The sequence below is a fragment of the Pipra filicauda genome, unplaced genomic scaffold (assembly GCF_003945595.2).
Source record: "Pipra filicauda isolate LSUMZ 115617 unplaced genomic scaffold, ASM394559v2 scaffold201_size1378038_pilon, whole genome shotgun sequence".
In the NCBI taxonomy this organism is placed as follows: domain Eukaryota; kingdom Metazoa; phylum Chordata; class Aves; order Passeriformes; family Pipridae; genus Pipra; species Pipra filicauda.
In genome coordinates this window covers 1,059,083-1,073,714 of record NW_024104312.1, presented here as the reverse complement: position 1 = coordinate 1,073,714, position 14,632 = coordinate 1,059,083, and the positions used below count along the sequence as shown (strand labels likewise).

At 44.2% G+C, this 14,632-nt stretch overlaps 1 protein-coding gene and 1 long non-coding RNA gene across 6 annotated transcripts in view; one reads left to right on the top strand and one right to left on the bottom strand.

The window, feature by feature from the left end:
• Nucleotides 1–14,632, top strand: part of BTBD11 (BTB domain containing 11) — a 183,302-nt gene that overhangs the window by 114,346 nt on the left and 54,324 nt on the right. For all 5 annotated transcript variants that reach the window (XM_039380789.1, XM_039380790.1, XM_039380791.1 and 2 more), the window contains exon 4: nucleotides 10,075–10,227. In XM_039380789.1, coding sequence (XP_039236723.1) covers nucleotides 10,075–10,227 — 153 coding nt within the window. The remainder of the gene's footprint in view (nucleotides 1–10,074; nucleotides 10,228–14,632) is intronic.
• LOC120323161 lies at nucleotides 9,082–10,404 on the bottom strand. Its single transcript, XR_005563360.1, has 2 exons — nucleotides 10,022–10,404; nucleotides 9,082–9,422 (listed from the first exon to the last, which is right to left on the bottom strand). It is a non-coding gene; the product is annotated as an uncharacterized LOC120323161 (long non-coding RNA).

Below are 14,632 nucleotides of genomic sequence, written 5' to 3'. Positions count from 1 at the left end.
ATGAGAGGAGTGGCTGGTGCTGGTTGGTTGGAAAGTGATGGATATTAGTTTTTAGGATGGGTATTGTGGTGATGCAAATGCAAGCTGATTTGTCAAGTTGGGTTCCACATTTACATCCCAATGTATGTATTGGTATGTACGTGTGAGCCAAACTCTGATGTGCACGTGTGCCCCAAGAGCTGTGCATGTGTGGCTTGGTTATTGTTTCAGTGTGAGGTCTGCATCTCAAAAGCAGCATTTGAGGATGTCATTGTATGTGTAGCTGTAAATGGTATATAATATGATATCTTAATTGACATACTTTTGTATCACTCACAGAAGACCATACCAGATGAAACCCTGGCATTAATGATGTTACTGGGAATTTTGCCATTTGCCTTTGGATGGCATTTTGTTTCCTTTCAAGTTTGGGTCTCTCCATGAGCATGTTTGTCGCTTTTTGTTCTGTTATTTCCAAAGAAGGAAAAAAAACCAGAAGGGAAATGACAAGAATCCAGAATTTTATTTTTTTCTTCTAAATTATTTTTAATTTCATGATTTGTCATCCAGCCTTGCTATTGTGGAAGGCTTAACTCGTGTCCAAGAGTGGTTAGTATGCACAAAAAAAATTTAAAAAATTAGAAAATACCTTCACCTGATCCATAGTCCCCATCTGTGGGCGTAATGCCACTGGAACCAGAGAGAACATAGGAGTGAATAATGCTGAGCCTCTGGTTTTGTAAGACTTCTTCAGACTTCCCTGTGCAGAAGTGAAAAGGGCAGGAATATTTTAGCACTTGCTTTAATAGGTTTTCCTTTCTCTGAGGTCGCCTTAATACAAGTCCTGTTCCTTAGAGCACTTGACATGCTGATTATTTAAAGCGATCGTTCTTTGCTTTATTTTGAATACTCCGTCTGGCAGGATGTCTTCCTTTGGCAGGGCAGCGTAATGCCTGCGGCGTGCGGTGAGGGCCGGAGCAAGTACTCAGTGTTATTGCCAAGAGCTTGTGGTCACTTTTGGAAGGAGCAGATACATCTCCTGTTGCCTAATCAAACATGCGTTAGTACTCAGTGCTGGAGTGGGAGCGACACAGGGCTAAGTGTGAGCCCGGATATTTCCATGGAGCTGAGTTCTGGGCGTTTAATCAGCTGGATGTAACCATCCTGTACTGCTCAGAAAGGAGAACAGTGAAGCTGACTTCTCTTTAGTGCTCTGAGGAGCTTTACTGCTCATTTCCTACCTTTTGCTTTTTACATGCAAGCTTGCTTTGTGGTCCATGACTTAATTCTGGTGGTTTCGGTTTCCATGACGGGTTTATGTGCGTTGTGGGGAGATGGGTTTGTTAAACATGACACACTTATATGCAAAAGATTTGCAAGAGTTGTGTGTATCTGTGTGACATATTCCCTCTCCAGCTGTGGCAATTGCTTTTATTTTGGAAGAAGCCCAGAAGGAAGCAAGGAGGTCCAGGCATCTTTCCCCATCCTTGGCCTTTCTTGTGTCCCTGCTGGTGCAGAGAATCCAGGACTGTATGGATCTGGCTGTAGGCAGTATTTTCATGAAATAGGGGTTGCCCTTGGCTCCTGTGAAGCCAAGCTGGTTACTGACTTGGCCCCCTTCTCCCTGATAGTGCAGGCCCAGGATGGAGAGGGTCGTGGGATGCAGTCAGAGAATTTTGACAGCAGTTGCAGGGCTTGGTGGCATCATAAGACCGTCCCATTCTTCCCACCCAACACCAGCCCACCTGGATTTCGGCTGAGGTAGGGAGCTGCAAAGGCTCTACGCGTCCTTCTGCAGAAGCTGGATATGGGAGAGGAATCCAGCATGGTGACATTGCTGCCTGGCTTAGCACTTTCCAGCTCAAAAAGCAGTACCTCCCTCAGAGTCTTGGGGGACACATAAAATGGGATTTTTACCTTTGAATAAATCCAGCACTTTGTTTCTAGGGAGCCTTTCTCTGTGTTTACTCTTCATGGAGGTAAAGAAATGAGAATGCGGTATGTTTTAAGAGTGTTTGTCTTTACATAAAATAAAAGGGGAAAATTATATAGCAAAACTTGTTGCAGGGGGGAGTCGGCTTTCATGGGAGGGGGAGGAGGTGAAAAGAGGCCAGGTTTGCTCAGAAAACGTGAAAAACATTCCCCACCTTCTAAATGCCAACAAACCCAAATAAGATGGATGTGTGATCCCCTCCCACCCCAAATTCATATTCTTTCAATCTGGTCACTTTGGCAGAAACTCTCTGATTTTTTGGCACCAACACAAGCCAGTTCTGCTGAAAATGGGTACCATGTAGATGGCTATTTTGGCAGGCATGGAGGTATGGAGAAGGGGTGGACCTGTTTGTGGGGTCCCCCTTCTCTAATGCACCCAGCCAGGATGTGATGGAGCCATTTATCTTGTGCTGGGTGTCTCGTACAAAAGCAGTGCTCCTCCAGTGCCTCCACCTGCAGCGGGTGCGAGTTATTTAGGTTTGTTCATTCTTTTGCTTTCCCAGGAATTAAAAAAAAGAGAAGGAACTGTAGATGAGGCTGCTGTTGCCAAGATTTCTTTCTTGCTTGCTGCTTCTAGTTTAATAAAAAGATCTGTCCCGTGGTTGTGTTTTGCTTCTCAGCCTCTGTAATGATTCTAAAAATATTGCAAGTAATTTCTTGAGCACCGGAAAGCGCAGAATCTGTAGTTGCAGATTTGTGTCATGTTTTTTTCCTTAAGTGGTTCCTTACCCACTTTTATCCACAGCTGTATTGACAAAGTCCTCATTACTTCCTAACTTGCCATGTTCCCCATTAACAACTCATTGAGAAGCTGCAGCTCAGCAGCTCAGCCGGTCCAGAACCACCCATTAATTCTGCTCACAGACAGCAGAGTTCCTTCTCCAGTGCTTCCTCTGTTGCTGCACCTTGCAGGAGCATTAACTCCTTGTACCACCTGGCAGCCATTAGCTTTTCTCCTTGCATCTTAATTGAGTTGATGGATACGTGTCTGGTTTTAACCTTCTTTTTACTTTTCCTTAAATACTATTCCCTATATGTGGAGCAATCCCTTAGGAAACTCCCATGGGTTATTATTGCTTGCTTTTTATCTTTCTGCCTGCCTTGCACGCTCACATGGACACACACACAAAAAAATACGTGTCCCTGCATGTGTATATGTGTGCAAATTGTAGCCTGGAATCATTTGTGATTGGTGGAGAGAGTTTGAGTTATCTGAATTTTGTTTCGTGCTCTGGATAGTTATTAGTGTACCTGGCTAATTAATGTGATGCAGCCCCCTTAATGAGAGGAGTGTTCCACTGCTATAAAAAAACTCGAACTCTTTCAAAACATTTTCGTAATTGCTACAGCCATGTCTGCAGTACAGATTATACCCATAGGACAGTTTCAGTAAAAAGATCACTAGGGAAATGTGTCCCTGATCTAAATTATTTTATGGTACAAACTCCATGGATAGGGCAGTCTTCAGCAAAGACCACAGAGAGTGGAGAGAATGGTGGGTAATGCTAATGAGAAACAGGTAAAGCACTGGGAATATGGAAGTTCTGCTATGAAACCTGAATGAACCTGTATATGCAGAAGGGATTACATATGCTTGATGTGCCAGTATGCCACAGTCCCATGTAACCCTGTCTGTTTTTATCCATTGTTTAATTGGAAACTTCACATGATAAAGCCGTAGCCTTGCTGAAGTCAAAGTTAAGACTAGAGTTGATTCGACTGGGAACTGAAAAGAAATCCAAATACATCCTTATATAAATCCTCTAGGTTTGCATCCTAAATATCAAACTTCCCTTTTTAAAAATCCCTTCAGCAATGGTATTGGCAGCTGCCTGCAGCGTGTGAGACACCACATGTCACGAGAAATAGTTCAGGCAGTATTTGTAGCTCGGCTGTTACACTGCATATCCTTGCTGGGCTGGGGTTGTATTCTACATCTAATTTATCCAGCTGGACTTAGGATGTCCATGGGATGGCTATAGGATTTTTTAAATAGAGAAAATTGTGTGCAGCCCTGTGATAACAGCATGGTATCCAGGCTGTCCTGTGCTGCACTCTGAATGCTGGCGTCCCCTCAGGGATTTATGCCACTGCCAGTAGTGTCAAATCTGATGTCAAAACTGCCAGTGAAATATCTCCCCGTTGTGGTTGCTGGCTGAGTCATCACTTTGACTCAGTTGTGTTTCAAGTCTTGGCCTTTAATGTTTTCTGTGCAGGAGAGGCAACAGGAACAGCTTGTTCCAACACTGGATGCAGGCTCAAAACCCATGATTTGCAGATACCTATGTGTGGACTTGGGAGCACCAATGATCTGGTGCTCAAAAGCATGAGGGTAAACCCTCCCTCTGCCTAGGTGGGTCTCCCTGAGGGTGACACACTGCTTGTGTGAGAGCATGGAGATTTCACCCTTTGGCCTGGACAAAATGCAGAATTGGTTTTGTCAGAGGCTGGCTGCTTGTGTCACCCTTATCTGAACTTCTGGGGTGGCAGAGGAGCTGCCTAGTATGGAGTAGCTGCATGAACTCAGCATGGAGCATCAGTCAGCATTGCTGGGTCTCTGGGAAGGATTGGACTGGCAGCTTTTTGAAGGCATCAAAAAAGTATTTGCTCTCTCTGAAGACAAAGAGCTTATGTTGTAACTATAAATGAATTTTGCAGCCCAGAAGCCCATCTAAAATGTGCTCTATACGTTGGAAAAAACCATGCTTTTCTATCTTTCAATAAGGCTAAAAGTGGACTAGCATTGCATATATAGTTTAATCATATGTTCTAAATGAAATCTGTCAGAACTGTGGAGGCTCTTCCATTTATATGTTGGGATTTTCTTTAAAAACCACCCATGAAAAACACAAACTAACAAAACAAATGTAAAGAGCTTTTTACAGTGTTAAAGCTGCTGACTCATATGTGCAAGAAGAAACATCTCCCTACCTTTATCTAGATAGGCTTTTACCTGTAAAACTACAGCCTTATGCTTCTCAGAAGCACCTTTAAGTCTTACTTGATTGCAGCGATCTGTGTGTAGCAATTTTCCAGCCATTGCCACAAAGCTTTGCAGTCAGCACTCCTTGGCTGGAGTGAGAAGAAACTCAACACCTGTAACATTACCATCCTCCTCAGTAGCTAAAGGATCCTGCAAACAGAAATCATCCGAAGCAGTTGTAACAATTGAACTGAGTTAAAGCAAGGTCAAGTCTGTTCAGCTGTGTCCACTTCAGCTGGTGAAACTGAGGGAGGGACAACGGGGGGTAGTTGTGGGAATTCATGTCCAAATAGGATTAGCCCTCAGGAATTTGTCTGTTATTGTGATACAGACTATCAAGCCACTCCCCTCCCTAGAGTTTGATTTAATATAGGCAGCGATTGTGCACAGGTGGCAGGGCAAGGGCTCCATAGGTGTCTGAAAAAGAGCAGTGTGAAGTGCCCCTGGAAATAGAGAGAGGTTGCTGTGCTGCACTTGAAAAGATGATTTTTTTTCTATGAGCACTGAGAGATTTGGGGAGTCTCTCCTGTGTGCTGATGAGCTCCTGTACCCGGAGTGTGCTGCAGGCTCTACTGTGAGCAAGGGGCTGGTTGCCTGTCCAGGGTTGGTGAGCCACAGCAGCGTGGGAGGACTGAGCTTGGCTGAGGGGTGTTCAAAGGTGATGAGTGTGTCATCAGGAAGGCAGTTTAAGTCTGCATAACAGAGGAGGTGACAGGCAGTAGTTCCCAGTTTGGGACTTTCATCATCTGGCTAAAACGATTGAGGAGTCACCCCCCACAGTGGGAATTGGGAGAAGGAAGTGAGACAGGGCACTGCTTTCCTGACAAGGAGGGTACTGCCAAAAAGGTGGATTACTTGCTATAGGGGAGAGGGAGTGGCTGGGGAGGGGAGGAACTGCTCCAGCTGCTGGGAAATCAGAAGGGAGTGGTTGTGTGTGTAGTGGCCCTGCCCTTGAAGGACTGGGCAGAATGCAGACTTTGAAGCTGGTCAGTGGCCAGCAGGGAGTCTGCACCCTGCAAAGATGGTAGAGACAATGAAAAACCAGGGCCAGGGGTTCTTTGGAGCTGGGATTTGTCAGAGTGCTGGCCCTAGTGCTTTGCAGCTCTGGCATTGCAGCAGGTGGTGTCCAGACAGGAGCTTCATCCATCTTCTCACAGACCCACGCAAAAATAATGAAGCATCCTATTGCATTTTATGGCGCACATTTCTCATGGTCTTTCATCTGACAATTTCTCTTGTTTATATAAAGGTATACTGCCACCGATAACAACAATAACAATAACAGTACTACTTACACTAATAATAATGAAAAAGCCTGAGTTATTGCATATGCATGACAGGACTTTTAATATCTCTGTGTGTCAGCAAGTGAGGGACGGGAATGGTGGGCAGCCCAGGATGGGTGTGCATGTCTTTGGAGGGAGTGCAGGTTTTAGGCAAGCCCTCATGTGGTTAAGGTGGTGTGATTAGAGAGGATTATGCGTTATGTTTAGTTCCCCTCCATAATACCTGCTTTTCTGATGAGTTATTTTGTAATTCGAAGTGCCCCAGAGAAATCAGCCCCATGAAAACCAAGATAGGTTTGATGTCCGATTGGATAGGGAGGGGTTGTTGGCCCTACTCCAGAGGGAGGGTGCTGGCAGGGCAGGGAGCCGGGATGTGTGAAGAGGATGCGGAAAGGGACGTCTGATAGCAGGACAGGAGAGGAAGGCAAGTGGTTGTCCCTTGTGGGGGAGTGCCAGCAGGTTATTACCTGCAGATGTCTTCAAGGCACAGGAGCTTATGGGTCCTCCAGCTGTCCAAAAATAGATGTGAGAGGAGCACTTGGCAGCAGGAGGAAAAAGGAAGGATGCTACGTGGGAAGAAGAACCAGAGATGTGAGGGTTTGTGGAGCACTCATAATTGCCTTTTCTGATGAAGGCATGCTCTGAGAGGAGCCAGCTACCCCCTTGCTGAGAACAGGGGGACAGGGCCCAGAAGGGTCCAGCCCTCTGGGATCTGCTTTATGTTGGCCTCCTCCATCCCTCCTCCACCTCCCAGCTCCTTCGCGTGGGATGGGAATTGCTCTGTGCAGAGACCTCTCCCTGCTTCCTGATCTGGCATGTTTTTCCATTTAGATGTCAGCTCAGGAAAATACAAGTCTGTGCCAAAAACCATCCTTTTTGGGGGATACTACTTAAATCCACACTTAACTTTGAACTGCAGGGAATTAAAGAGGATGGAAGCATACATTTGAAGTTAAGCACAAGTACAGAGATGGGCTGGAGGAGGAGAAGGTCAGAGCACTCACTGACCTGCAGCCCAGGTAAGGTGCTTCTGCAGCAGTTAAGCTGCTCCTGACTTTCCATATCCTTGAGGCAGAAGCCCAGCATGTTCCTACCATGGTTAGATTAGTTTAATTAAGACACGCTTCCAAAGCATATAACTAGGTGACTAACTTGCTATTTATCTGCTCTTGAACACATTATTACTGAACTCTCCTGGTTGTTACCTGCCTTTGTACCAGAGATAAATCAACATATACACCAGTGATATGATGCATTTGCCTAACCCATTTTCACACAGTGCCATTTGAGAAGTGAAATATTTCTTGCTGATGTCACATTGTCTTGTGGGTTGTCACACCCTTATAACTTAGTGTTCCTCTTTCTTCTTTGGCACACAAGCAGTATTTAAAAAAAAAAATCCCCTTCACATGGTGCATAGGCTCTTGAAGGGTATTTTTAACCTATTGCACTCAGACATATTTGGTTTTCTTCTCAAAATACAAATTCCCTGACATGCTGAAATATGCAGTGATGATTTTTCTTTCTGCCTCGGAAAAAGGAATCTAATATATTGTGAGTAAACTCTGCATCCTTATCTAGGACTGAAATTGGACTTCATAGAAAATTCCCCTGCTTCTGCAGAACACCAGTTCTCTTCCCTTTTGGGATTTATTGCACCAAATAGCCATGTTCATTTCTGTTTCTCTGTTGAAGCTTGCAAGTCTGGGAAAGGAAAAAAATGCAATTTTATAGTGCAGTTATCTCAGTTCCTGTAGATATTTTTAGTTGCTCTGCTCCTTACTGTGGTGGGGCAGATTTTGTTCGGGGGGGTTCTGACCTGCACAAGAGGAGGAAAAGTGAACCACAGAGTCCCCTGCTCAGCCACAGCTCTCTGCTTTTCTGTTCCCCCAGCAGATGTTATAGGAAGGCTCTGTACAAGCCTGTCTTCATTTCTCTGATCCAAACAGTGTTCACTCATGCAAAACATATCTCAAATTGAGTTTTTCTTTAATTGTATTCCTAGAACCAAGTTATATCTGTAACTACGTGCAGTTTTACACTTCCAGTGTGATTTGCAGCTCCCTTTCTGCTGTTTGCTCGGCAAGTGGTGAAAAAACTCCTGCTGATCACTTGTCCTCAGCTATTTAATGCTGCAGAAGAGGGTCCCTTCTACTCCTAAGATGCCCTGGGGAGCAGGTCACTTTCTAGGAGCAGATACACCCCTGCTTCCCCACTCTCCCTTCTCTGACTCCTGCCACCCTCATGCCAAATGAGCTGAGTTATGGAAATCGTTTCACGGGAGCTGTGGGAGAAGATGTTCCATCCTTATCTGCCTCCTTACGTGGCCTGTGGCAGGTCTGGGGAGAGCAAAAAACCTTGGAAACAAATGCAGCCTGGTCTTGAGGTGACGGCAATGTGTTTGAATAGAATAATGATGAAAGTGGCAAGTCGGCCAAAGATGTCATATTTCAAAAAGAGGTTGTTCATTTAAGTGCCCATGAGATTTGGGAACCCGGCGTCCTCAGGAAAGTTAGTGGCCTCAGGGTTTCTCTGTCCTTCGGCACTTTTGAAATATCTCATCCCTCCTCAAGAATATTAATATCAGAGCTATGTAAAGCCAAGTCCTCAAAAAGGGAAATAAATGCAGAAAGAGCTATAAATAGGAAAAGATATTCCAGAATCAACATCTTCTTAAATAATTTTTCTCAAGGTAGATCCTTTTGAGGTAAAGTTGCATATTTAAAATGTAAAATATTTGCCTACTCTGCACCTAATACAGGCGTTTTTTCCCTTTTTCCATGAAAAGGGACTGCAGAAGGAAAGGCAAGCAAGAGACTTGCAGTGACCTTCAAGGTGTTCAGCTGCAGTCATTTTATTAGTTTTATCTCTGAACTAGGACTTAAAGCTATGGTTCTCATTTAAGTGTGGCATTTTTCTCTTGGTTCCCAAGTAATTTTTAACATAGGTGGAGCAAATCGTGTGCTGCATGCTTCATCTAAGGCTTGTGCAGCTCTCACTGGGGCACAGAGCTGCGCAGGCATTGTGGAGTGAAGGACCATGTCTCTGATAGTGCCCAAACTTTGCTCAAGGTGAGGCTGTGGCCCAGAGTCCCACCATTCACTTTGGGGGTTGGTTTTCTATATTTTTGCTCAGTTGGCAGAACAGCTGGCACCCAAAGCTGTAGCGGTTTGATACTCCTAAAAGTGAAACAAAACGGTCTTGATTTCTGACCTCACTCAAAGATAACCTTCACATCAGCTGCAAAGTCCCCCAGTTTCCGTGCTGAGCACAAAGTGTGTGTTGCATCAGCAGGAGATGCTGGAGACTTCCTTGTGCATCCCCTCTCCATCCTTGGCATCTCGGGATGGGGGCATCCCCTCTCTCTGCCCAGGTTCATTCTCCTATCCCTGTGGTAAAGTGGCAGGGGAGCATACCCAGGCCGGTGTGTCAGCCAGAGCAGGACATGGTCCTGTGCCAAGCTCATGCCCTCTTTTTGGGATTACATTGTGTGAAGGATGGGAAGAGGGGAAAGAGGGCTTGCCAGGCAGGTGCACTGACCTCACAGGAGCCCCATAAATGAACGTGGCTCATAAATCTCACTCTTCAAATAATCCTGCTCTGGTGACAGGGTGAGACATCTTCATTTAGACCTACTTGAAAATTGCTGAGCTGGTTTGCTCTCCCATTCTTTCGTTTTGCTTGATCCCTTCTCTCTCTCTCTCTCCATAAATATATATTCTCCCATATATATGCACACGCACACACATGCACTCCCCTGGTGTCTCTTTCTCTCTACCTGTTATTTCCGTGCCAGGGTACTGTGGCATTCACGTTTGTGTGCTTCCCCAGGCCGTTCATTGTGCTGCCTCCCCTGATGGAATGGATTCGGGTTGCCGTGGCTCACGCGGGGCACCGTCGCAGTTTCTCGGTGGACAGCGATGACGTACGGCAGGCAGCGAGGCTCCTGCTGCCGGGAGTTGACTGCGAACCTCGACAGTTAAAGTAAGTCCACAAAACGCAAATCGGCTGCTTTGTGCAAAATGTGTCTCTCTCTCCTAGTGAACAGCAAGCAGGCAGGCAGAGGGCTCTGTTATTGCCTGGAGAGGCGCATGGATGCTCCGGCTCGTCACTGTGCGTGTTGCAAAATCAGCTCCTGGTATTTGCTCACATCCGTGGATAAGCTGGTTGAATGGTAATGGGTGCCTGAATATCTCACAGCTGGATCGAGCCCCTAATCTGCTCATCAGAGCTCATATGGTGGTGGTTTTTTTTCCTCTTCCTATTAGATTCTGCTTGCTAATGAGGGGCTGAAACCTTCTGCTAATTGTCTGCTTCACGTTGCTTTGCTATAAAGTACTGAAATGTAATTGGCAGGGCTGCAGATATTTTTCAGGGCTTTGTTTTCAGCATTAATGCTTAAAGGGCACATTTAAACTTATAGGTAAGACTACTTCTTGCAGTAAAATTGTATTTTTCATGCTAATGTCAGTTCAAATCAGTTGTAAATGTCAGCTTAGATAATTTGACTTTTTCACGTATCAGATGTGACCTTTTGGTTTTCTAATGGAGTCTTAAAGTATTTATTGCCAGGATATGTTTTTAGTGTCTGTTTTGCCTTATTATTGTGTACTTGTATAAAAGTACGATCTAGGGCCATTCTGGAGTCAAGAACATGTTTGGTTTTGATTTTTATATGAAAAGGCATTCTGAATCTGCCAAAATAGAAATTGTTTACTGCTACTGCTTCACAAATTTGTACCCAAACCCCAGTTTTCAGCAGTCTGCCTGTCCGTACAGCAGTAGGTGCGTTCTTTCCTGCAGCACAGAAAGCAGAGGGGTGATTCCCGTGATTAGCTGTGACAACCTTCATCGGAGCAGCTGCCTTCTGTTGGCTCTGGCCTTGACCTCCTCTTTCACCAGAGAGTATAATACTTTAATTCGAGATCTACATAGGCTTTTTATAGTCGCAGCTATTCAATATTTAATTGAAGAAATATGTTGAATTTCAAAAGCCAAATCTTGAGCGTTTCACATTTCAAACCTTGGCTGTAATTGCTTCCCATCTCGGCCCTCATTTCCAGAAGTGCTGCATTTTGTGTCCCTACTGAAATGTCAGGACTTACAGGTGTAGGTACTACACACTGTCTGAAGACCTAGCAGTTAGTTCTGAAAAGGCACAATTAATTTAATACCTCTCCAAGTATTCAGGCAGGATTGCAAATAAGGCAATAATGTTTCTACCCTACATCCTCTGTCTTAAAAATTAAGGTAGATACAGTTAAATATCTGAGGATTAAAAGAACTTACAGTATACCACTCCTAAAGTTGTATTTTGACTCTGTGTGTGTGTATATATATATATATATATATATAATATGCCATCAACTGTTAGACAATTTTTCAGGAGTCTCAAGTAATTTGAACTTGTAGAGAGTTGTATTATACTGCAGAAGAATTTATTAATTATGGGGAACAAATCAGCATTTAGTTTATAAGTTGCCAATAAGAATTCATTTTACAAAGAACACAAATGATTGCTGTTGTCCTGCTTGTCTTGCAAGTGGGAATGAGCCTGAAGAACGCAGTCTGGGATTAATCAAGTGAGAATAAAAAGAGAAATGATTCCTGAGACAAATTCTGGATTTTAGAGAGACCAGCCTTTGCAGTATGCCCGTATTTGACTGCAGGGGCCCAATTCATCCATTGATGTCCCAAAATGACAGTCTCTCTACAGTGCTGACAGAGGTCTGCAAATGACTATTCATGTGCTCTGGGTTTTATTTTAAGGTCTGTGCCTACTGCCACTATAGTGCAGCAGGTTCTTTGTGTAGCTGCAAATAAGACCCCGGCTGTCTGTAATCCTGAGATCAAAGGAAGGACCAAACTTTTCTGAAGAATAATGTGAGGATGTTAATTTGAAACTTTGCAGCTTGTAATTTTTTATTTATATTCAGCAGACCCTCAGCACTCCCGATTGTCATAAGCCAAACACAAATCCTTCATGCCTCCCCATTAGGGAGGGTGCCTTTCCAACTCTCAACTCCTCAGTGAGCATCAGTTCCATAAATTCAAACAGTGGATGGGGGAATACAACTTTGCAGGGGATGGCTTTTAAAATAAGCTGTGTGACAGATGAAAGCTGGAGGATTTTAAATGCAGTTAGTTTGATAAATTTTGTTACTTTTATGGTAAGGGTTTAGCAAGTAGAACCTTGAAACTGGTTCAATTTCTAGGCTTTTCATTCACGGTCTTCTTTAGTCCCTAAAACATAGAGACCTAAACCCAAAAGTTCCCATGGTCCCATGTGATAACTTCATGGTTGTTGTGTTGATTCACAACCTGTCATTGCAAACACATAAAGCAAAATCACCTTCCATGCTGGAGAAAAACTTGCATATGGGCAGAGGGAGAGATTGGCAGGATCTCAAAAGGCTGTGAAGTTCAGGATCAGTTCGGATAAAACCCAAATGTTCAGCTTCTTATCTGGACTACAGCATGGAGATCTCCCAGCAGATTCATGTGACACTTCCCAGCACAGTCACATACTCCAGCAGTGAGGTTCCTGATCTGTGGCTGTGTAAATTGTCTCTGCTTTTTTTTCCACTCTTTTTCTGATCCTTTTTAAAAAATCCATCGCCTTAATTTCTTTCAATGTTTTCATCTCCTGAAAGAGGAGCTGTGCTTGCTTTGGGCAGAGGAGTGAGGGAAGCTGGAATCAGTCAGGAGCTGTCTGTATCTTTCCTGACTTCTTTTCATTTTAAAGCAGCAGATGGGCCAGAAAGTTTCTTCCCTTTCCCCAGCTTTCAGAGATGAACAGGCATATAAATGGTCACCTTCCCCCAGGAGAGAAAGCTTTAGACAGATCAGTTGTTTCCACCTTTTGCAAGGAGGTAGGTTTCACAGATGGATTGAGTGCTGGATACACAACAGCTAGCTGAGATGGCAACCCAAGTTGTGTCCAGGATATTATCACAGTGGGAGACCACAGTTAAATAAAGCCTTGCCTGTACACAGGCCCTTTGGGCCACCTGGGGCAGCTGTGTGGAGTCAGTAGAGAACTGTGTGCAAGGTAGCTGTCTGCTGGCATGAATCTGGTGAAGGTGGGTGCTCTGCTCCCTGGTCTAGACCTTGAAGACATCAGGGATGAAGGTGATTTGTTGTCAAAAAGGGACATAGTGGTAAAAACTGTGTTGACCTGCCTTTCTACTGCAGTAAGGTAGCATCAGTGCTCAGTCTGCACTGGAACTGCCTGGCTGCAAACAGATGCCTGGTTTTGGCTTCTCCTTATAATCACGTCTGCAAGGGGTACTTTTTCCCTTGCTTCAGCTAAACACAAGAAGCTCTTTGCATGTCTTTCCTTCCTCCATTCTGCTTAAAACTGATAAAACCCAATGTGTTAGACATGGTGGGGAGGATTGCTGGTGCATGACTACATCTGGGACGGGAGGCTGACAGCAGAGGAACAGAGAAAGGGAGGAGCATCCTGTATTGCTCAGCACAAAGACTGTGCTTTTTGTCAGAGTCAGGGGCTTCATTTCTGGTGGCAACATATCATGACAGTCCTGGAGGATGTAAAGATGCTGGAACACCTGTGAGGGGTGTGCATCAGTGCCAACAGAGGCCATCACCCAAGAACTTAAGTGAATACTTTGCCTCTGGTTTTGGGGAAGAAAATCCTGTTGGAAAAATAAATCACAGCAACAAGGTTATGAAAATGGAAAAACAGTAATCAAAAGGAGAGCAAATTATGCAGCTTAATGCACTCAAATCAGGATGAACAGATAACCTCTATCCCAACAAAGAGAAAAAGCTGCCTCACAAAATGAGGGGGTCAGAGGGAAATATTTTTAACAAAGCCTGGAGTGATGCCATAACTCTAAGGATTAATAATAGTAATGCCCAACATTTGAAAAGGATGAAAAATGATCCAAGGAAAATTCTAGGCTGTTAGTGCAAGGCCTTTGAATGTTTTTTCAAGCAAAGACTGATTAAAGACATGTTGTTGAGGGAAAAATGGGATAAAATGTGACACAGATTTTCTAAAGATAGATCTTGCCAGGCTAATCTAATAACTTTTTTGATAAGATAACTGATTTTCTACCCCAAGGAAATTCAGTAGATTTCATCTATTTGGACTTGAGTGAAGATTTGATACAGTCCATGCAGAGAGCTATTAAGATGGAGAAGATGGGGGTTAGAAAAGAAATTGGAAAGTGAGCAGGGGCTGGCTTCAAGAGAAGTGGCAAGTGCTGGGTTGGCTGAGATGGGGTTGCAAGGTGGGACCTTCAGCTCTCACTCTTAAAAACTGGTATTTTTTAATTTTCAGAAAGGGTTTTGGCACAAATCTTAGCAGTGTGCTCATGAAGCTAAAATTTGCTGATGCCATGATGCTGAGAGGCATTGTCCT